Source organism: Erpetoichthys calabaricus, chromosome 3 (assembly GCF_900747795.2).
Source record: "Erpetoichthys calabaricus chromosome 3, fErpCal1.3, whole genome shotgun sequence".
Classification (NCBI taxonomy): Eukaryota; Metazoa; Chordata; class Cladistia; order Polypteriformes; family Polypteridae; genus Erpetoichthys; species Erpetoichthys calabaricus.
In genome coordinates this window covers 226,297,515-226,320,622 of record NC_041396.2, presented here as the reverse complement: position 1 = coordinate 226,320,622, position 23,108 = coordinate 226,297,515, and the positions used below count along the sequence as shown (strand labels likewise).

General features: G+C 37.3%; 1 protein-coding gene across 1 annotated transcript in view; it reads left to right on the top strand.

Moving 5' to 3' along the window:
* snap91a (synaptosome associated protein 91a) overlaps positions 1-23,108 on the top strand; it is a 246,091-nt gene that overhangs the window by 185,892 nt on the left and 37,091 nt on the right. The window contains 5 exon segments of the mRNA XM_051924737.1: positions 1,841-1,948; positions 2,817-3,023; positions 4,059-4,142; positions 4,372-4,443; positions 11,348-11,431. Of these exon segments, the coding sequence (XP_051780697.1) occupies positions 1,841-1,948; positions 2,817-3,023; positions 4,059-4,142; positions 4,372-4,443; positions 11,348-11,431 (555 nt within the window).

The window sequence follows — 23,108 nt, the reverse complement described above, 5'->3', positions numbered from 1 at the left end:
TGTGCAATTAAAAGTACTTTTAAGTGACATAGTGCTAGTCTTTATCTTGTTCTTAGTAAGTTGGTAAATACATTTCCTTTCAAAATATGTATACACATCAGAATACTTGCTCGATAATAGGCTGCTCTACCACAAATGCCATTTTTTTTCAGGCTACCTGGTAATGCTAATTATGACCATTGGCTGTAATAAAAGATATCTAGAGATTCTTAGGTGTGGTCCCGGGGTTCTTTTGGGTGCCCTATATGAGTTTTCTTGTTGCTATGAGGGGTCTTTTCAAAGAACATCTACATATAGATGCAGTCAAAATAGATTTAAATTTTCTCCCTTTCTAGTCTGTTTGTCTCAGGTAGATGAATTCCAAGATTATCTTACAGCACTTATGGACTGTTACTCCCTAGATTATGGCCATATTATTCTACGCTAAGTTGCATTATTCGGATCACGTTGACCAGGTTTACTTCCTTTAAGTTCGGTAATAGAGGATCTATTAAATTTTTGTCCAGATAATGATCTCTCTTTTTGTTAACTTGGTAACACAAAATTAACTCATTAACTGCGCCTTGTGCTTCATTTACTTTTTCATATACTTTTAATTCTTCTTTTGCAAAGGCAAAGACTAATTATGGCTTCATAGAAAAAAAATATAATTTGAAAACCAGCCTTAGTTATTCAAGACACTCAGTTTAAACTTTTCCCTTTAATCCACAAATATAGGATATGAGCATTACCTCAGTGTTGGTGCAGTTTTTAATTCTAGTATAATTTTCATCCATCTCTCCATTCATCTGCTTTCTGAACCCTTTTTTTGTAGTACAGGATCATAAGCAGTTAGAGCACAGTGGGACAAGGCAAGCACTAAATAGCCAATCTATCACAGGGCACACAGTTTTACATACACTTATGCACACTGGGGTCCATCCTGAGTTATCACTCCGCTTCAGAGTATATTTTGGATTTAGAAAAAAAATCTTAAATCTTAAAAGAATGAACAGTTTGGTTTGTATAGTCTATGGCCTTATGACACTTTGTAAACATTTAAATGAATTGCTCTGAAGATTTCAGAAAATAAACTTGACAGCAAAATCTGAAAATGTTCAACAAGGTTAGTACTCAGCACTGGAATTTCTGGACAGGTGACTTAGACTTTTTTTTCCTGTGGTGTTTTGCTTATTTTTGACATTTTGTTCTTCAAGTCCTTCACTTTCATATGTAACTTGAATTATTTTGGAGACATTAGTCAAATTATGTTGCACAGCAGTGCAATCTCTGGTATTAAAATAAAACATTGTTTTTTTGGAATCTAATGTCGAGGTTCACACTTTTGGTAATGCAAAAATTTAAATAGTGCACTCCAAAATATATATTAAACAGTCAGTTCTATTGCTGTAAATTTATCCACTTTCCTTCATACTCGCACACTTTTGAAAAAGTAACCATACAGCCATCAAATAGGGAACTTGGAATATACTGATAATGTCACACTAATCTATTCTGATCATTACTGATTCTAAAAATTGTGATCCCTTACTATGAAGTCACATTAAGAGGTGGGACTGTCTTCTTCATAAGGCCTAGCTCTTGACAATCGAGTGAGAGTTCAGTCAAAGCTCCACCAGGCTTGCACATACTGCAGCTATAGGCCTCAGATGAACTGTTTGCAATTCATCTTTTGTGTATGCTGATCATTTTCAAATCTCTTCTCACTCAATAACACTTTCTGTTTTGCCTTGATTTTTTTATGTTCTTCCTGATTTCTTCCACTTACCCTCTGGTTTTCCCATTCCTCTCTCCTTTTCTTTTTGGATTGTATTTTGTTTCCATTGACCCTACATCCTAGATGCGTTTGCGAGCTCTCCTGTCGAAGGCCTCACAACCGCCGAAGGGGGGGTCACTGCGGAAACCCCTGCCCCTGCTGCAGCTGCGCTTGACGCATGTGCTGGAACTGGTGGGTCCCATCTTGTTGGCTTGTCATAATGTGAAACTTGCTTTTTCTTATTCTTTTAATCATTTTACTATATTCTAGTAGCGCTGGCATATACGCTGTAAACCCTGCGGTAGTAAACCTCATTGCACATAGCAAACGTAAGATTACTGTAGCCTGCTTTAGTATTCTCCACTTGTGTTATTTTTTTTTTCTTTCAGTTTCCTTTTCACTAGTGGGTCCCATTTTCTTCATCTTGCCTTTCAGTGTGCTGCATGATCTTTAAGGCTTGCTATTCCAATCCCACTGGGTTTTCATTTGAATGTATTATTCTCATAATGATGATGATTGTGCTGTACTGTATGTAGTTATCCTTCCAGTACTACTAAGATAACTCATACAAAATGTTTTGCATTTGTTGGTTTATTTTTTTATTTTTTATGTCCAAGATCCAATATGAAATGTTTATATGAACGGGTAATGTGGTGGATGTAGAAAGTGCAGATTAAAATGAATTGAACATTTGATGTTTTAGGAGCTATGGGTGGTAACAAGGCATAGAATTGCAGTAGACTGTAAACAGAAACATCATTACATTAAGTTTATTCTGCAGAAAAAAGCCAATGGCATATACTTTTGGAGTCACACAGATTTAAAGCTAATTTGACAACTAAGCATTACTTTTTATTACAGGCTGCTTTAAATCCGTGTTGGCCCTGAGCCGCAGGACAAACATTAATGGATGCCACATGCATTACTATGCATTTCTTTGAATTTTGTTTATTTATTTTAATTTTTAGTGTTTCTGAATTGTACACCTTTAGTTGCTGTGGTTATATTTAAACTCCTCCTTTCCCTTCCTCTCTGGTCATATTTTCTAACCCCACTCAAGACCCCTTTGCACCATCTGAAGGTAGTGCAGAAGTTGCTCCAGAGCTGGACCTTTTTGCTATGAAGCCCGCCGAGAGCACCGTTCCAGTAGTTACCCCTACAAGTAGTGCAGCTCCGGCTGCTCCTGCTGCAACTCCCAGTGTCAGCAATGCTGCTGCTGCTACTACTGTCACCACACCTGCTCCTCCTGCTCTAGATATCTTTGGGGGTAAATTTTTAACATTGTTGTTTTAATATCATTGGACTTTTAATTGAAAAATGTTAAAATCTTTTTTTTTTTTTTTGAAAAATATGAATTTGGATCAAGCATTACAAGGTTTGCTTTTATCATTGCCAGCCTTCATGTCTTGTGACTTTGGTTCCAGCTGAGGTTTCAGATGTATAGTTTTGGCCACTCTGTGTTGATTCTGTTGCACACCCACTATCTGCTTCACTCCCATGTGTCAGCAGACTCGACACAGTGGCATTTTTTTAGGCTTCTGTAAGCAAAACAACCAATGTGACAATGCAAATAATTAAATTTTTTTATTCATATGATATGATCTCTGAAATTTCATTACATTAGAACATTAGAAACTTCAGATTAGGAGATGTGTTTCTTTATTACCTGTCTCCGAAATGATTTGGAGAACGTGGAAAGTCTATGATGCTATAAAGCTACACTGTCAAAGATTTAAATTGCATCATCAGTTTATCCTTGGCTTTAAGAATACATTGTATGTTCTTCATTTGCATGAATATGCATCTATAAGCAGGGTTACACATGTGTGGTGAGCAGATTTGTGTTTTTTATTAAATAAAATTAAGTAGTGTATTTTAATATATTCTTGTTTATTGATGCACCAGAGAGTTGGCAACCTGTTGCATTTTGGTAGGACAAGCGAGTAAGAATTTCACTGTAGTCTGTACATGTAACACTACTACTACTACATGTAACAAAGATGTTGAGATTATGTTTAAACCACAAATAAAATAAAAAAGACTCAGCTGGAACAAATGGAAGTAGACTACTGGTTGGGCAAATAATAGGTCATTTTCCTAAAAAAAATGTAAAGAATACTTGTTTTAGAAAAGCAGTTTTCCATTATATGTGTTATTCCTGATTTATATTCAGTGTTCATCAAACGGTACAAAGGTTTTTTTCTGCTTCTTAAAAATATTCCTTTTGCTTCCTCTTTTTTCAGACTTGCAATTGCATTGATTTTAAATAAACATTTGTGTGTGTGTGTGTCCTTGTTTGTAGATTTATTTGATTCTATGCCTGAGCAAAATGCCTCCACAGCTCCCAAACAAGACGCTACTCCTAGCATAGACCTATTTGCAGCAGGTACAGGACCATGTGGTTGGTTTGTGAATTTATTTTCTTTGAAAATGTGTCTGTTTTTACCAGATAATTTCCACTGTCATACATTCCTCGTTTCTTTTGGTTGTTATCATTTCTTAGTTACAGCACAAGAACTGCCACAATAGGTCTGACACCTGAAGCAGTCAAGATTTTTAAACTTTCTGTTTTTTTTTCTCTCTTTTTTCCTTCTGCTTGCTTTCTTCTTGAAAAGATGCGTTTTCCCCTCCACCCCCTGGGGTCACCCCTGCTCCAGAGGGTACTCTGTCTGCTGACCTTTTATCTGGTGAGTTCCTCCTTACTTAAAGAAAAAGTGCACTTTTTTTGTTTTGTTTTTTCCTAGTGTACCATTACTTCTGATTTTTCATGGCTGAAATGTAACCTTTTGTGAAATCAAATATTTCATTGTAAGTTTATATGTTTACATCTTTTTCAAACCAGTTTTAGAGGTTACCACTCATTCAGTCAATGTGCATTTTATTTGTTGACATTAACTGCATGCATCACTTTACACAAAATATATATATTATATATATAGGCAGGCAGTATGGTGTAGTGTTTAAGGCTTTGAAACTGTGTGACCATGAGCTGATCACTTGACCTACCTGTGCTCCAATTGGAAAACCAAAAGAAATATAGCCAATTGTATCATAAATGTATTAAGTCTTCTTGGATAAAGGCGTCAGCCAATTAAGTAAATACAAATATACATTGCATGGGCTCGGCTGTCAAATAAACGAACTACATGCCGTGGCGCAGCGTAAAGGGGCTTCGTCTCTGACACGGACATCTGAGGTCCGATTCCCCAAGAGGGAAGCAGTAGAGTGTGTACGCCTGATTGGCCCAAATGAGGGCGAAATACGTGTCGCGTACTCTTTGCATTATTTGACAGTAAACTATGCAACATTCCATGATCTGCTTCTCGCAGCTGAAAGAGGGCACCGTGGCGGATGTTTGCCGAATGGCAGACCAACCACAAGCGTTACCTGGTAGGTAACCACCTACAATTCAGGTCGTCGAGACTCAGACTACGAATGCAATATATATATATATATGTGTGTGTATATATACTGGTAGGTAACCACCCATACAATCAGATTGTGACACAGACTACGAATGCCGTGAATGTAATTACCCCAATCTACATGCTGTCAAATAAACGAACCACACGCCGTGGCGCAACGTTAGGGGCATCGCCTCTGGCGCTGACGTCCGAGGTTCGATTCCCGAGAGGGAGTGCAGTGGAGTGTGCACACCTGATGAGCCCAGAATGAGGGCGAAACACGTGTCGTGTACTCTTTGCATTTATTTGACAGTAAACTATTTCAACCATTCTATGATCTGCTCCTCACAAACTGAGGGCACCGTGGCGGATGTTAGCAGATTGCTGGCCAACCACAAGCGTTACCTGGTAGGTAACCACCCATACAATCAGATTGTGACACAGACTACGAATGCCGTGAATATATATATATACATATATATATATGTATATATATATATATATATATATATATATATATATATATATATATATATATATATACAGTGGAACCTCGAGATACGATCACCTCTGTATACGAGAAATTCAAAATACGAGGAAAGTATGAGCGAAAAATTCAGATCTAAATATGAGCATTGGCTCACGTAACGAGCCACGAGCCAGGCTGTGGGTATAGCTCGCGGCTTAGTGAGGGGGCGTGGTAGCTGTAGCGAGCTGCAGGGCAATCTGTGGTGTCTGCGTTTCTCACCTAAGTGCACAGGTGGGAAACTGCCCACATCCATGATTTGTCCTGTGGCTGATGGGCTGGCAGCTGCCATGTCTTCCCCGCATATATAGAGAAGCGCGAGCCGGTTAAGGGGGAGAAGAAGTAAAAGAAAAGAGAGGAGAGGAGAGAGAACGGAGGTTGCAGGAGGAGGCAGGAATCCGCAGCAGTAGGAAGTCGGTGCGGGAGAGCGAGCGAGTACAGGCTCGCGTGTAGCTGAACAGGCGAGCCAAACAGCTGAAGCAGGACGGTGTAGAGAAGGTCAGCTGCATTAAGTGTCTCGCCTGTTGCAGAGCCCGCATGGGAGAAGCAGGTGAGACGCTAACAGAGAAGAAGCACCGGGGATTGTCATTTGTTTTTTGAAGACTGCTTCCTGTTGATGACTTAACCTCGTGTTAAAGGATTGTTATTCTTATGTACTTTAAACCTCCACTTCACAACTGTATTTATTTAAAGATTTATTGAATGCTCTACTGCACTTTGGACACCTGTTTTGATTCTTTTAATAATCAGTTATATTATTTACCAGTGTTATTTATTAAAGGTAGACTACAGTATATATAATTTATCAGTGTTATTTGTTAGGAAAATTGATTTTTATGTTAATATATTTGGGATGCGGAACGGATTAACTGGATTTCCATTATTTTCAATGGGGACGTTTGTTCTAGATACGAGAAATTCGCTATACAAGCTCAGTGCTGGAACGAATTAAACTCGTATCTAGAGGTTCCACTGTACGTGTGTATATAAACACACAATATCTCACAAAAGTGAGTACACCCCTCATAAATTTGTAATTTTTTTATTATATCTTTTCATGGGACAACACTGAAGATATGACACTTTGATACAATGTAGTCAGTATACAAGTTGTATAACAGTGAAAATTTGTTGTCCCCTCAAAATAACTCAACACACAGCCATTAATATCTAAACCGCTGGCCACAAAAGTGAGTACACCCCTAAGTGAAAAATGTCCATATTGTGCCCAACGTGTCAATATTTTGTGTGACCACCATTATTTTCCAGCACTGCCTTAACTCTCTTGAGCATGGAGTTCACTGGAGCTTCACAGGTTGCCACTGGAATCCTCTTCCACTCCTCCATGACGACATCACGGAGCTGGTGGATGTTAGAGACCTTGCACTCCTCCACCTTCCGTTTGAGGATGCCCCACAGATGCTGAATAGGGTTTAGGTCTGGAGACATGCTTGGCCAGTCCAGCACCTTTACCTTCAGTTTCTTTAGCAAAGCATTGGTCGTCTTGGAGGTGTGTTTGGGGTCGTTATCATATTAGAATACTGCCCTGCTGCCCAGTTTCCGAAGGGAGGGGATCATGCTGTGCTTCAGTATGTCACAGTACATGTTGGCATTCATGGTTCCCTCAATGAACTGTAGCTCCCCAGTGCCGGCAGCACTCATTCAGCCCCAAACCATGACACTCCCACCACCATCCTTGACTGTAGGAAAGACACACTTGTTTTTGTACTCCTCACCTGGTTGCCACCACACACGCTTGACACCATCTGAACCAAATAAGTTTATCTTGGTCTCATCAGACCACAGGACATGGTTCCAGTAATCCATGTCCTTAGTCTGCTTGTCTTCAGCAAACTGTTTGCAGGCTTTCTTGTGCATCATCTTTAGAAGAGGCTTCCTTCTGGGACGGCAGCCATGCAGACCAATTTGATACAGTGTGCGGTGTATGGTCTGAGCACTGACAGGCTGACCCCCCCCCCACCTCTGCAGCAATGCTGGCAGCACTCGTACGTCTATTTTCAAAAGACAACCTCTGGATATAACGCTGAGCACGTGCACTCAACTTCTTTGGTCAACCATGGCGAGGCCTGTTCTGAGTGGAACCTGTTCTGTTAAACCACTGTATGGTCTTGGCCACCGTGCTGCAGCTCAGTTTCAGGGTGTTGGCAATCTTCTTATAGCCTAGGCCATCTTTATGTAGAGCAATAATTCTTTTTTTCAAATCCTCAGAGTTCTTTGCCATGAGTAGCCATATTGAACTTCCAGTGACGAGTATGAGAGAGTCTGAGAGTGATAACACCAAATTTAATACACCTGCTCCCCATTCACACCTGAGACCTTGTACCACTAACTTCTTATAGCCTAGGCCATCTTTATGTAGAGCAACAATTCTTTTTTTTCAGATCCTCAGAGTTTTCTTTGCCATAAGGTGCCATGTTGAACTTCCAGTGACGAGTATGAGAGAGTCTGATAACACCAAATTTAATACACCTGCTCCCCATTCACACCTGAGACCTTGTAACACTAATGAGTCACATGACACCGGGGAAGGAAAATCGCTAATTGGGCACAATTTGGACATTTTTCACTTAGGGGTGTACTCACTTTTGTTGCCAGCTGTTTAGACATTAATGGCTGTGTGTTGAGTTATTTTGAGGGGACAGCAAATTTACACTGTTATACAAGCTGTACACTGACTACTTTACATTGTATCAAAGTGTCATATCTTCAGTGTTGTCCCATGAAAAGATATAATAAAATATTTACAAAAATGTGAGGGGTGTACTCACTTTTGTGACATACTGATATATAAATATATATTATTGTCATGGCCAGCACAATTTTCTATGCTGTAGTGTGATGGGCTGGTAACATCACTTCAGGAGATGGTCACCGAATCAACAATTTAAAAGGCAGACTTATTTATGGGACACACTTCTGACCCCGAGGAGGTAGTAACCTAGGAGAAAATAGGAGTTCCATTTTGAATAATTCTTCACAACCTCATCCTGACACATCAATACTGAGTACCTTTAGCCAAAAAATTAATCAGCAGATAATTCAGCAGCCAAGTCAGAAATATATTTTTTTATCTTTAGTCATTCTGGCGTTTGTTTGAGGTTGGTTATGGTTGTTTGTTATAATATTTATTTATTTGGCTTCTATAAAAAGCTAATAGAAAAATGAAGTGCTGTCTGTCTGTCTATCTATCTATCTATCTATCTATTAAACAAGCAGGTTAAGTTTGCTGGTGAACAAAAATACAGGTGTCAGCAGATTTGTGGCAGGTGAAATTTATGCAAGTAGATGTAAGCCTTTATGTTTAGGAAGTAAAGTACATGATGGAAGTTTTGAAACTCTAAACTTCAACTCATTTGAAGGACTTAGGAGTTGTAGTGGACACAAAACAATATACTTCCAGGCAGTGTAAAGAAACCATTAGGAAGGCTAATGGGATGTTAGGTTATATAGTGAGATGTCTATAGTAAGTCTAAGAAAAGTAGGCTTAAGCATGTAACACTAACAAGTCCCCATTTGGAGTACTGTGTGTGGCCTGTCTCCATATTACAAGTTATAAAATGTATGCCTAGTGTAACATTCAGGTGTGCTCAGGGACTTAGTAAGTCATTTGAAAGTGTAGCATTTAAAACTCTTATTTCATCAAAGGGTAAGTTCTCACGTTTTTGTTTATTATATATTTTTATAACTGAAAATATCATACAAAAGTAACAGAGATAGTTGAAAGCAGTTACACACATTAATAGACTACATTCAATACATGCTTTTTAACAGTACTTTACAGTGTAATTTAGTTAAAAATGTTTCCCAAATAGGCTTATAAATAAAGCTATCTATCTATCTATCTATCTATCTATCTATCTATCTATCTATCTATCTATCTATCTATCTATCTATCTATCTATCTATCTTTGTAAAGAAAGTGTGAAGATTAAATTGAAAAATGGAAGAATGAAACTAAGGAAATACAGTATGTTAACCTTTTACAGTATGAAAAAGTAAGTAGAACTCTGAGTAGTGAAGTATAATATACAAGCTGAGTGTCCACCTTATTAAATATATCTGAATCCCCTATTGGTTATTGAATGTTACTTTCATGTATGTAAACAGGTCAGGCACGTACATCGGGTAAGTGGGTACCAGTGGATTGTATGTGTACAGTCTGTGGAGAATAGCTATGTTTAAGCAATTAGTGCCTTTGATCATGGAGTCAAAGTGGAAACCAGAGGAGGCAAAAGAAACAATAACTCTGCATCACTAGTTTTCATGTGTAATAGTCTCACAAGTGTTTACCAAGACTACACCTCTACCCATTAAACATTAAGCTAGCAGTGGCCCTTATGATGAAATGAGTGCATAAGGTTGGCATGACTTATACAGAATAACAGACAATCTATGGTCAAACATTTAATAGCATACTGTAAATGGTGCTGAAATATTCTGTACCAGAATTCACAACTTGTGACATTTTGCCATAGATGTGATATTGTACTTGATATCCCAATCAAGATCTGCTCCGGAAACATGAAGATGCAGTTTCGTGAGCTATGCAACACAAATGTGATACTGGATAACTGAAAAAAACATAGCCTGGCCTATTTTTGCTGATTCCACAAGTCCATGTATCCTTCCTGTGGGTATAATTGATGCAGGATGTGTGTCTAGTGGTGCAGGGTTGTAGGGCACATTTTGGTAGTACCTTTGCTATGAGTAAGGCAACATTTCAGATATCTGAAACAGTACTCTCAATCAGGTGCATCTCTTCATGGCAGCAGTATCCCACATTGAAATGAGAATTTATTTTAGAAATTATTGTGAATTTAGCTTAGTGCAATGGCCTTCCTGGTCAACAGATCTTAAAGTTATCATGGTTCAGCATCCCTGTGCCACACTTTTAAAGACTCAAGTCTCTGCCCCAATTAATTCTGTTTTAAAGATGATTAGTGGACTTGCTTATTAGATTGGCCACTTTTTTTTTGATAATCCTATCGGTGCACACAGTGTTTGAGAGAAGTGGAGAAAAAGTTTAAAAGGAGAAGATATTTTAAACTAGCCTTTAGTTAAAAAGACTCCAGTTTTAATAATAATTGATGATAATCTTTCTTTTATTTTCCTGCACCTGAATTTAACAAAGTCAGGCTAACGAGTTTTGAAAGGGAAAACAACTAATCACCTTTACTGAAGGAGACATGATTGCTTAAGAACATTTTGTGTGATAGGAAAGAGACTGGCTACTGCTAGAAGTTTTTTCAGAATGATTTTGGACATTTAAATGCAGTTTAAAATTGATACTACACGTACAGAATATAAATTAAGCTAAGTGTGAAAACAGGAACAATGGAGACTGGAATAAAGAACTGCATGTCTCATCTGAGCATCTGGGTTAATACAGTACTTCTAGAAAAAAAACAATTCACAGGTAAAAGTTACCAAGTTTTTAGTATAATATTTTATCCTAGGTTAAGAAAGAAACACTGAAAGTTCAGATGCAGTTAATTTTCTTGACTCGACTATTTTATTTTGATATTTAAAAGAATTTTAATTATTATTTAATCAGCCTAGTCAGTCAGTTTAGGCTATGTTCTCAAAATTATTACACTTTTGTGACTTTATTTCTTGTGTTTTGTCTACAATTTTCTGCAGTGGATGCATTTTCTACTCCAACACCAGCTCCTGTGGCTTCTCCTGCAAAGCCCGATGCTGCAAATGTCCTTGATCTCTTTGGGGGTACGTGATAAACATAAAGTGAACATGAATATGTTCACCTCTTGGACTTCTTATCAAAGTGCTTTTATTTGGAATGTGGAACCCTAATGTATTTTTGTACTATATATATTAAGTTGTTGTGCTCTAAAGTCATCTAATGTATTCTATAGTATTTTTACATTTTACAAGTCCAGCAATCCTGGACTGGATTATGGTAGTTTGAGAACATTATGGTATGATTATGTCTTTAGTAGGACTACAAGTTTTCTGAAAAGTTCAGTTGTACCTGTTATGTTTTTTTTAATAATGTGAAAATTAAATGAAATTTGTACTATGGCATGTAATGAAGCATTCTTGTAATGACAAGTCCTTTGTTTTATTTATTTATTTTTTTAATTTCATGTCAGAGGATCAAAATTCTCACATAATTAATACAATGAAATGCTTCTTTACATGTGTTAGTTATATCCGATTGCTTTTTCAAAAACATAGTCACAAGTAGCCAGTTAATATTAAAGTGCTAAGATTATCCCATGTATTAAGTTAGTTCAAGATCTTTATTTAAAATAGAACTAACATACTAGTTTACAAGCAAGAGGTTTACTGTGTTCCATTAATAAGCTAGAGTATTGCATGCATTTAAAATTTGTGAAATACTCACCATATAGCCACTAGAGGGCTCTGTATGTATGACCTTAGCCTAGTGTATCTCTTAGATTCAGAATTAAGAATCAAGCTTGCCCCTTGTGAGCCATATTTTCTGCAGGTTTTCAATGCTATTTGTCCATTTATTTTCTTTTTTTTAATCAATATTTTGATTCATTTTTAAATGGATTCAAAATACAATTTACAATAAACAACCTTGAAAATATAAATGTGAGCTGTATAATTACTAAGTGTTTTTTCCTGTATACAGCAATATTTGGTTAAATTATATTTGGATATGTGGGAATATTTGTGTTATGACTGTAGATCAACCCCATTTCAAAACTGCTACTATATGTGGGAATTTTTTATGTATTTATATGTTATGTATTTTGTCTTTGAAAGTTAATTCAAAAACTTTCTCTAACAACACCATGCTTTACGTATACATGACAAATGCATAGTGTACTTGACCCTGAGAAAATACTCTGTGAAAAGTGTGAGAATGATACACTGGTGTACATCAGACTACATAAGCTATGGTTTAATTGAATATTTTTTTACCCAGATTTCTTTTTAAAAATGAAACGACATAGTGAAATATAGCAGATATGTATTTGTGTTTCCATTAGCAGGGTATTTATGCTCTGTCTCTGTTTTTGGCACCTTTTTGTATTCGCTGCCCCCATTCAGGAGACACAGTATTACATCAAGAAGCATCTGCCAAACACCTGCATACATTGTCAGTTGTACTAAAATGACTAAGTCTGTCCAGTCTAGGGGACCTTGGGAAGTGTTACTGTATTAGTGGTATTTCTCATTTTCTTTATTTGATTTTATTTATTACCATGAATATTTTTGTCATCATTTTAATTCCTGTCAAGGTTGGTGCTGGCTACATGCGGACAGTAACCAGACCACGCCAACCCTAGTAACTTCCTCCAGCCCTCCCAGGAAATTTCCAAAGCTCCCAAGCCAGAAGAGAAATATAATAATCATATATCATATAATAATCATAATGAAAGTGTTCTTGGCCTGACACTGGATTTTATGCCAGTGGTCTGTGAATGGTACAACCCTTACAGGGGGTTTCTGGGGGGGCATCTTGTGTAAATGCAGAAATCACTTCAACAGGCTGTTGTTGATCCAGAGGAAACAGTGTTTTTCTCTGAGCCTCTGGTACTGCTGAGCTCCTTACCCTATCAGGGATACTGAAGCCAGCAATCCTTAACATAAACCTCATTTTGGTTGTTTGTACTAGGGATTTTATTCTTTTGGTCACTATCGAGAGTTCATGACCATAGGTGAGGGCATGGATGTAGAAGCTCTATCTGAGATTAAATATGTAGTGTATTTATTTTGATTAGAATCTGCGAGATCTACTCATAGATTTGTTGAACATGGAAATATTGAGTAGTTTTGTCATGTCAATTTTTCAATATTGCAAAAATCAGATTACAAGTTCTCATGGGTAATCAGTAATGGGGGATGTTGTTCCATTAGAAGAAAGGTTCAAATATACAGTAGTATTTTAGGGTTTTGTGCACCATACACCGAAATCGTAATAAATTAATAAACATCTGTTTGTCCTTTGTTGTCCAGGCATAATGGTTTTTATCAGTTTATGCAGATAACGCAAATGACATTTCCTCTCACCTTCATTATACTGTATTGCTCAGTAGAAACCTATGCAGTCCCCTTTCAGAACTTCCCCACTAGGATTATGTGATAAATCTAGTCAGGGATTACTTTTACAAGCTTGAATCTTTCACAGAAATGCTATTGCATGTTAACCCCAGACAAAATGAAGTGCTTTTTTTTCCAAATATGTAAAGAGACATCCAGAAACCACTGAGCTCCTTTTTACTATATTTTATACTTTCAGATTCCAATTTTGCTTTTCTATAGAAAAATATTGGAGCTGACTTCAACAAATGTGAAATATACTGTGCAAGATTTGCTGAGATTATTTAATTCATTTTCATTAACTGGCGGAGAAATAAAGAACTAGGCTTATGGCTTAAAGACTTTCATTATGCATTCTGCAAGCAATTCAGCGTGTGACCTTGAGGATTTTTCTTCAGATCAGAGATGCAGCACATTTACATGCCAATATATTTTCCTCAACAATGGTAAATATTCAAGATCTATGTTGATTGAGGAATACATGATAAGTCATCTGAAAATGTGCCGCATCTCTAAGCTGAGTAAAAATAGCCCTTCAAAAATATGTAAAGGCCAGGAGTTGGTCTTGTCCGTTACGGGAGATGGACGTCTGAAGCGGAGCTCCGTTGCAGCGGCTTTATTTTTTCTCTTATTTCTTATTATCCCAAAGTATCCTGTATTTACCTAACCAAAGGAGTTTCCACTACAGTATATAAACATGAGTAACAAGAAAGGGGGTCAGAAAGAAGCGGATAAGAAACCTAAAGCTACACCCAAGTCTAGACAGGGATCAGGCCCAAGTGCAAGTGTAAGGTACGGCCTTTCAGAGACTGACCTGGAACAGGCAGGTGAAAGCACAGACTTCCCAGGACCCCGTTCCACTGCACCATCTCCAGTCGAGAGCGAAGGTGCAAGGGATGCAGGTCACGATAGCTCGCCGGTTCCAGAAGATCACTTGAAACTTGAAATGGCCTTGCAGTCCAAGCATTCATCTACTCCTCACGAGCCGGAAGCATCGGCTGTAACGGGGGTTGCCATTTCACCCGCGGAGCACGAAAGCCAAAACGATTTGTCTGAACTGAAGGAAATGATTGCATCATTGGGCGTGGCCACGGCCATAAGTGAGCTCAAGAAAGACATTCAGAATAATATGAAGAAATAAATAAATGGCTTGCTCAAGACAATCGAGAAGACAAACGAGAAGCTGCAGCTGAAACTGCAAGAGATGCGGCAGGAATATAAAGACTTGGAAAAACGATATATATAATCATTTTGATGCAGTCTTCAAAGATATGCTGAGAAAAATTGAGGAACGCATTTAGGAAAATGCGTCTAAACTGAGAGAACTTGCCGATCAGCTGGAAGTCGTTAAGCAGACATTCACGGCTCGAATTGAAACAGAGAAACAATTGGCTTCTAACGCTGATGGAAAAGCTGTGAATTCCGAATGCAAAAAATTCAGAGACAGACTTGTGGCTATGGAAGATGGATGCAGAAGGAATAATATTAGAATCGAAGGTCTACCTGAGAATCATGAAAGTCCAAACCCAGTGAAACTCGTAGCTGAACTATTCTCAAAAATAATTGGAGAGGACTTTAAATCAGATACCGAGATAGCGGCAGCTTATCGCATACGTGGATCAAATACCTCTAAACCTGGGACTTTAATTGTCCGCTTCGAGAGATTACAATTTAAGCTTAATGTAAAGGCACTTCTCAGACACAAAAGAGATTATATGTGAAAATAACCACATTCGTATTTTCCCTGATTTCTCACCCTCAACAGCTGCTAAACATGCAGCTTTTTACAACATTAAACAGCGGTTACGGAAAGCTATCAGATACAGCCTCTTGTATCCTGCCAAACTGAAAGTGGATATTCAAGACAAATACCACATTTTTTCCTCCAAGGAGGAAGCAGAAAAGGAGTTAAGAAAGCTGATCCCGACACTTTTTTGAAATACGAAAGCGAATCTAATCCTTTCATGGTATGGCAAGAAGATATCACCTGCTGTCTGATCTGCTTGCAATGATACGGATACCATAATTATACATCCTTTTTTCTTTTCGGCCACTTTTTGTTTATGTTTTAATTACAATTACACGCGTATTATTTTAAAGGAGACTGTTTAACATCATACCCTTGGTTTATTGTTATTGTTATTATTGCATTAGGCTTTACTATGCTTATCCAGGGCCACTTTTTAACACCATTCCCTGTGTTTACTGTCTTAATATTTCAAGACTGTTGATGATTATATTTTATGCTCATAGTATTTAGACTTTATCGGCAATAGGTATCTCTACTTTTTAATCCTCAAATGCCGCTGCTGGGGGGCTTGTTTAGTTTTGGACATGCTCTGTCTCTAGGTATGTCAGAGGACTGGGACTTTGTGAAGTGGGGTCCAGCCTCACTTGGGGAGGCAAAATGGGGGGGGGTGTATAAGGGGGGAGAAAAAGAGCAAGCTATATCTAATCTATCCTTTTAATCCTTAGAATTATAACTTCCAACGTAACAATAGGCTGCATGGCAATAACTCGTGGGAAAATTGGAAATTAAGGTTAAAGCTGTCTCACTTCCAGTTAAGACTACAAAATGACATCAAAAATTCAGAATCAATGTCTCCATGATGGGACAGTTAACTTTGTGAGCTGGAATGTTAAAGGCCTGAATCATGAATTAAAGAGAAAGAAAGTATTCTGTCACCTAACAGGTCTGAAAGCTAAAATAGTATTTTTACAGGAGACCCACTTATTAAGCAAAGATCAGTTCCGGCTGCAAAAAGACTGGACTGGACAAATGTTCCATTCCAGCTTTACAAAGAAAACTAGAGGTATGGGAATTCTTATACATAGAACAGTCTCATTTGTAGCATCAGATGTAGTATCTGCTCCTGAAGAGAGAGATGTGATTGTCATGGGCAACTTATTTAACTGTAAAGTGATTTTGATAAATGTTTATGCACCCAATGTCAATGATAGGGAATTCATGCAAAATGTATTTGCATCTAATCCCAATGTGAACACTCATAAAATTATAATGGCTGGGGACTTTAATTGTGTTTTTAATCCACACATAGATAGGTCTCCTGTCACAGGGGTGATGATATCTAACACTGCAAAGACAATCGCACAGTTTTTAACTTAACACAACTTATCAGACCCCTGGAGATTTCTAAACCCAACTCAAGAACATATTCCTTCTACTCACCAGTGCATCATTGCTACTCAAGAATTGATTATTTCTTTATAGATAATTTCTTGCCTGCGATTAAATCTTGCAAGTATGACGCTATTGTTATTTCTGACCATGCCCCTCTGATCTTGGAGCTGAAATCATTATGCCCCACATACTCATCTCACAGATGGCGTCTTAACCCACTTCTATTAGCAGATGAGAACTGTACAGAATTTATATCAAAACAAATCAGATTCTTCGTAGAGACAAATACATCCTCAGAGGTCTCTGCAGGAATACTCTGGGAAACTCTAAAGGCCTTCTTAAGAGGACAGATTATTTCATATCTTTCCCACAGAAATAAATTAGAAACCAAGAAGGTATCAGAGCTAACCAGTGAAATTACTAGAATAGATCAAGAACATGCCAGGTGTCCAACTGAAGCTCTTCATAGGAAAAGACAGGCTCTGCATTCAGAGATCAACCTCTTAACAACCAAAGAAACTGAACAACTCATTTTTAAATCAACAAATCCACAAGCAAGAAGTTCGCAATACAATCCCATCAATCACCACCATGAATGGAGATAAAATCATTCACCATAAAAATATAATGCACACATTTAGAGACTACTATAAATCCTTATATTCTACTGAGTTCAAAGAAGACAAAACACAATGTAATGCATTTCTGGGTACATTACAGATACTACAAATAGATCATTTTACTGCAGAGGAATTGGAAAAACCTCTGGCGCTATCAGAATTGCTAGATGCTATAAAGTCACTTCAGAGCGGGAAAGCAGCAGGGCCAGATGGCTACCCTGTCGAATTTTATAAGAAATTCTCCAGTCAGCTAGCTTCCCTCTTATTAGCAACATTTACAGAAGCTAGAGACAATCAAATTCTACCTCAAACTTTTCACCAAGCATTAATCATCTTTCCTAAACAAAACAAGGACTTATTACAATGTGCATCATACAGACCAATTTCACTTCTGAATAATGATGTTTAGATACTCTCCAAAGTCCTAGCTAGAAGGATGGAGAAAGTGCTGCCTTCAGTAATATCACAAGATCAAACTGGATTTATTAAAGGCCGACACTTAGCTTCCAGTCTCCGATGCCTGTTTAATGTGATATATTCACCTGCAAAGTCAAACATCCCGGAGATATTATTATCGTTGGATGTAGAAAAAGCATTTGATATGATTGAATGGAACACCTTTTCACTACATTAGAGGTATTTAGGTTTGGCCCGAATATTTGTGCATGGATTAAACTACTGTATACCAATCCAGAAGCTTCAGTTTGTATTAACAACATTTGCTGAGACTACTTTAAACTAGAACGTGGTACCAGATAAGGATGCCCCTTGTCACCACTGCTATTTGCAATCACCATTGAACCACTGCCAGTTCACTGTCGAAATGCTTATCAGGTAAAGGGGATTTTCAGAGAAGGACTTGAACAGAGAATTTCTCTATATGCAGATGATATGGTTTTGTATATATCAGACCTACAAAATATTGTGCCTGCAGTCTTAACAGCACTTACAGAATTTCAAAAGATCTCTGGTCTCAGAATTAATTTGAATAAAAGTGTGCTCTTTCCAGTGAATTCTCAAGCATACAATATTAGACTGGACACCTTCAGTTTAAATACCTAGGGGTAAATATCACAAGTAAACATAAAGCTCTATATCAACAAAATTTCGCTGTCTGTATGGAAAAAATTAAGCAACACTTGCATAGATGGTCAACCCTCCATATCACTCTAGGTGGAAGAATTAACATTGTTAAGATGAATATCCTTCCTAAGCTTCTCTTTTTATTTCAAAACATTCCAATATACATCAATAAATCATTCCATCCATTATCCAACCCGCTATATCCTAACTACAGGGTCACGGGGGTCTGCTGGAGCCAATCCCAGCCAACACAGGGCACAAGGCAGGAAACAAACCCCGGGCAGAATGCCAGCCCACCGCATAAATCATTCCTTGAGCAATTAGATTCAACCATAACCTCATTTATTTGGAACCTAAAACATCCACGTATCCAAAGAGCAACTCACAAAGACCTAAGACAGAAGGTGGCATGGCTCTACCAAACTTTCAGTTTTACTACTGGGCAGCAAACATACAAGCTATAAAAAACCTGGACACAAAAAGATGAAAATACACAGGCTTGGTCCACAATAGAAATAAAATCCTGCAGTACTTCTCTATATTTCCTGCTTTGTGCCCCAATAAATGCAGGTTATCGCCAATATACTAATAACCCAATTGTGCTTTACTCACTCAGAGTATGGAACCAATGTAGAAAGCATTTTAAGATAGAGAGTCTTTCATCTGTGGCACCTCTGCATGAGAACCACCTTTTTCAACCCTCACAAACATATGCAGTTTTTAATATCTGGAAAACATTTGGGATTAAATTGCTTAGAGATCTTTATATAGACAGCATCTTTGCATACTATGAACAATTACATTACAAATTTAATTTTCGAGCAACACATTTCTTTCACTATCTTCAAATTAGAAACTTTGTCAAACAGAACCTGCCCGATTTTCCCCATGTCCCACCTTCCTCTATGCTGGAAAAAATATTGCTCAGTCCCGAGGACTCAGACAGCATTTCTGCAATATATAAAAATATTTTGCAGTCCCTCCCTTTCAAAGATACAAGAGGACAATGGGAAGAGGATCTCTCATTCAACATATCAGAAAAGGAGTGGAAGGTAGCAATGCAGAGAATTCATTCGAGCTCCATATGCGCAAAGCATACAATCATTCAACTCAAAATTATATATTGAGCACATCTGTCATGCTTGAAATTGTCCAAAATGTTTCCAGGGCAAGATCCAACCTGTCAATGCTGCAATCAAACTCCAGCCTCACTGGGTCACATGTTTTGGGCCTGCACAAAATTAACATCATTCTGAACAAAAATTTTTAAGTGCCTTTCAGACAGCCTTGGTGTCACAATCCCTCCTAATCCACTAACAGCTGTTTTGGTGTTCTTCCAGATGGGCTTAAAGTGGAGAAGTACAAACAAACTGTGATTGCCTTTACTACACTATTGGCACATAGACTTATTTTGCTAAACTGGAAGAATCCTACTTTCCTCTTTTAAGTCAGTGGGTTACTGATGTTTTATATTATTTGAAATTGGAAAAAATCAAATTCTCACTTAGAGGATCTGTGCAGAACTTTTTCAAAACCTGCAGGATCTAATCAATAATATTTTAGAATAAGCTCTTAAAGCACTGAGGAAGTAGATTCTCTCCCCGTTTCTTTTTCTTCTCCATTTATCTGTGTCAGTGTATTTATTTTTACTATTTTTAAGTTTTATTCCGTTGGCCATGCTTTCTTTCTCAGGGGTGGGGGTCGATTTGTTTTCAATCCTATTTTTGTTTTTGTAAAAATTGATCTATTTGTATGGAATGATTACAATAAAATTATATATATATATATATAGAGAGAGAGAGAGAGGGGTCTGTTATGTAATTTCTTGGTTATACAGTGTAGTTAGTCGCTTATTTATTTGCTTTGAAATTTCCCTGTAAGAAGTGAATGATACAATTAGCCGTATTTTTGTTACATTTGCTTATTTAAAAGCAGCTAGGCCATGTGTACCTTCACTAAACCTTCGCAAAAAAATTATATTTCAGGAAATTTATCTATAATTACCTTACACTATATTTTGTCAACTCTGGGTCATTTCCCCAAATTAGACTCCTTTTATCTGAAAACTGCAAAAAAATGAAATCTATGTAAATGAAAAGTATTTAAATCGTGATATTAAGTCCAGCTTTCCTTATTATAAGAATTATTGACTTATCCAAAAATTATTGACTTATCCAAAAATTTGTATTTACGATTATTTAGCTTACTTTTAAGAAATCTTCTCAAGTAATTTTTGCTTACCCCTTTGGCAGAATTTTTTACTACATACAAGCAAAACAATTTCTACTTAAAGTTTTTGTCTAGTTTTTACATATACATTTTTTCAGTGAAATTATACACTTTGTTTAGTGATTAGGGACAGTGTTAGTGTGAGCATGAATAATTTTGTCTAATAAGTCAATTTGCTTTTGATCATGTAGCTTAATATAAGATAACTATCTTTAACCTGCTCAGTCTAAATCAGGCTCACAGGAGACAAAGCTGACCCTGGTAGCATCAAGTAAGGCAGTTAACTACTGTGTATGGGTGCCCACTCGCTCACAGACCTAGACTTACATTGGGCAATTTTAGATTCACCAATGACCATGCATGCCATTGGTGGAGGAAAATTCAAAGTATATGGTTTTTCAAATCACAAAACATGACAGACATTATTAATGCATTTATCAGTATAGGTAACATGTATAGTCTGAAATATATGAACTTAAGCAATGGTGGTAGATGAATCCTTGAGCCAGTTATGGTCAATGTGGAGTTTGCCAAATCTTCTCTGTGGCTGTGTGGGGTTGTCCCTAGTGTTTGTATGTGGCCTGTGATGGATTCTGTCGTTTTGCATGCTTCTAACTTTGGCGGACCTTGCAAAATCCCTGCATTATGGCCTACAACACTACCCACAGACTATCATTGAAAAGAGTGCTGTTTAGATAGATAGATAGATAGATAGATAGATAGATAGATAGATAGATAGATAGATAGATAGATAGATAGATAGATACTTTATTAATCCCAAGGGGGAATTCACATGATTTGTATGTTTAGTCACCATGCTGCATCAGATCTTCCAAGTCACAAACTCACACTCAGACACACACACAAAAACAAAAATAACAAAGTCAATGTTGTACCTGTATACTAATAAAAGTACAAATACTTCATTTCTGATCTTCGGTATATTTTGAGAATATTCCCACTTTACTTGAGTATAAACTTTTCTGTCTACTTTCACTTTTATATCACTACATTTTCAAAAGCAAATGGCTAATTTTTTCTGATATGTTTTGCTAGAAGCATTCATTATTGTAGTATTAAACAAGAAACCTAATAGGCTATGTAAAGTAAAGCACAGGTTTCCCTTGATTTTGGAACAACTGCTTATGAAAATTTAACTATACGAAGAATCAAAAGTGGGCTGCTCATGCTAACACCCAATCATCTTTGCAGTCATTGCAAGTACATCTCACAGCAGCCTTTGCAATGGTGCTGGGATTTATGTTCCTGGGTGGTGATGTGCAATATCCTGTGGTGGATAACCCAATGTATTTATAGCAGCCTGCAAAATGGGGCAGGGCTTGATCCACAAAGCTGCAATGAGGTGGGCTTGTGCATTCATGTGCAGTAGTTCACTCACCTTGTCATGTGTGTTGTTCATGCTCTCTCACGTTATCTTTGGGCATTACATGTCCAAAACAGTTTGTTTAACAGTTGGAAAAGGCCAAGAGGTGTTCACTTTCAATTTGAGACCAGAAGTGGTAGAGTCTCAGTAAAGAGCTTTATTAAAAGTTATTTAGTAAAGGGCAATGTCTTTTCAGGGTTTGTTTTAATGACTGATGTTATTATTAAACTAATCCTGTCTAAATTCAGGTAGTTAAAAGTAGGTGCCAAATTTTGGGGCCAGGGAATACTTAAAAATGTTAAAAATGATTTCCATGTAACTTTTTCAGAAGTGGTTCAATGGAACAGATTAGCGCCTTCTTAAAGTAGAGAAAGGCTGTTCACCTCTCCTGTTAGATCCCTCACACACAAAAAGTCTGAATTATTTTAGTTTTGTAAGAACTTGGACAATTTACAAAACAGAGAGATTCTGCATTTCATACTTAACTGTACTTAATATCAGTTACTTTAAAAATTCTACTTTAGTTTTCTCATATACAAATTTTAACTTAAGTTACTTTCTAGAAAAGTCTCTCAAATTTTACTCAAAGTATGGCTTCTGGCTGCTGTATTAAACACCTGAGCAAAATTTTCTCACCATTTCAGTGACATGGACTACTGATGAATTATCTAAAGCAAGAGTGTTTTCTCTTGGATTAGAGCATTTCTCTTACTCTTTCATTATGGGACTCATACAGTCACATTCAGTATCTTGGCTGTTGTCTTACCTGAATAAAAATATTTTCTTTGCCAAGTCTAAATTTATGTTTTACTTCTAGTGGTTTTTGTGTGAATGTATGTACACCCATACCATACAAAAACTGGATGTAGTTCCCTTCCAATTGGATTAATGGCATCCAGCACAGTGAGA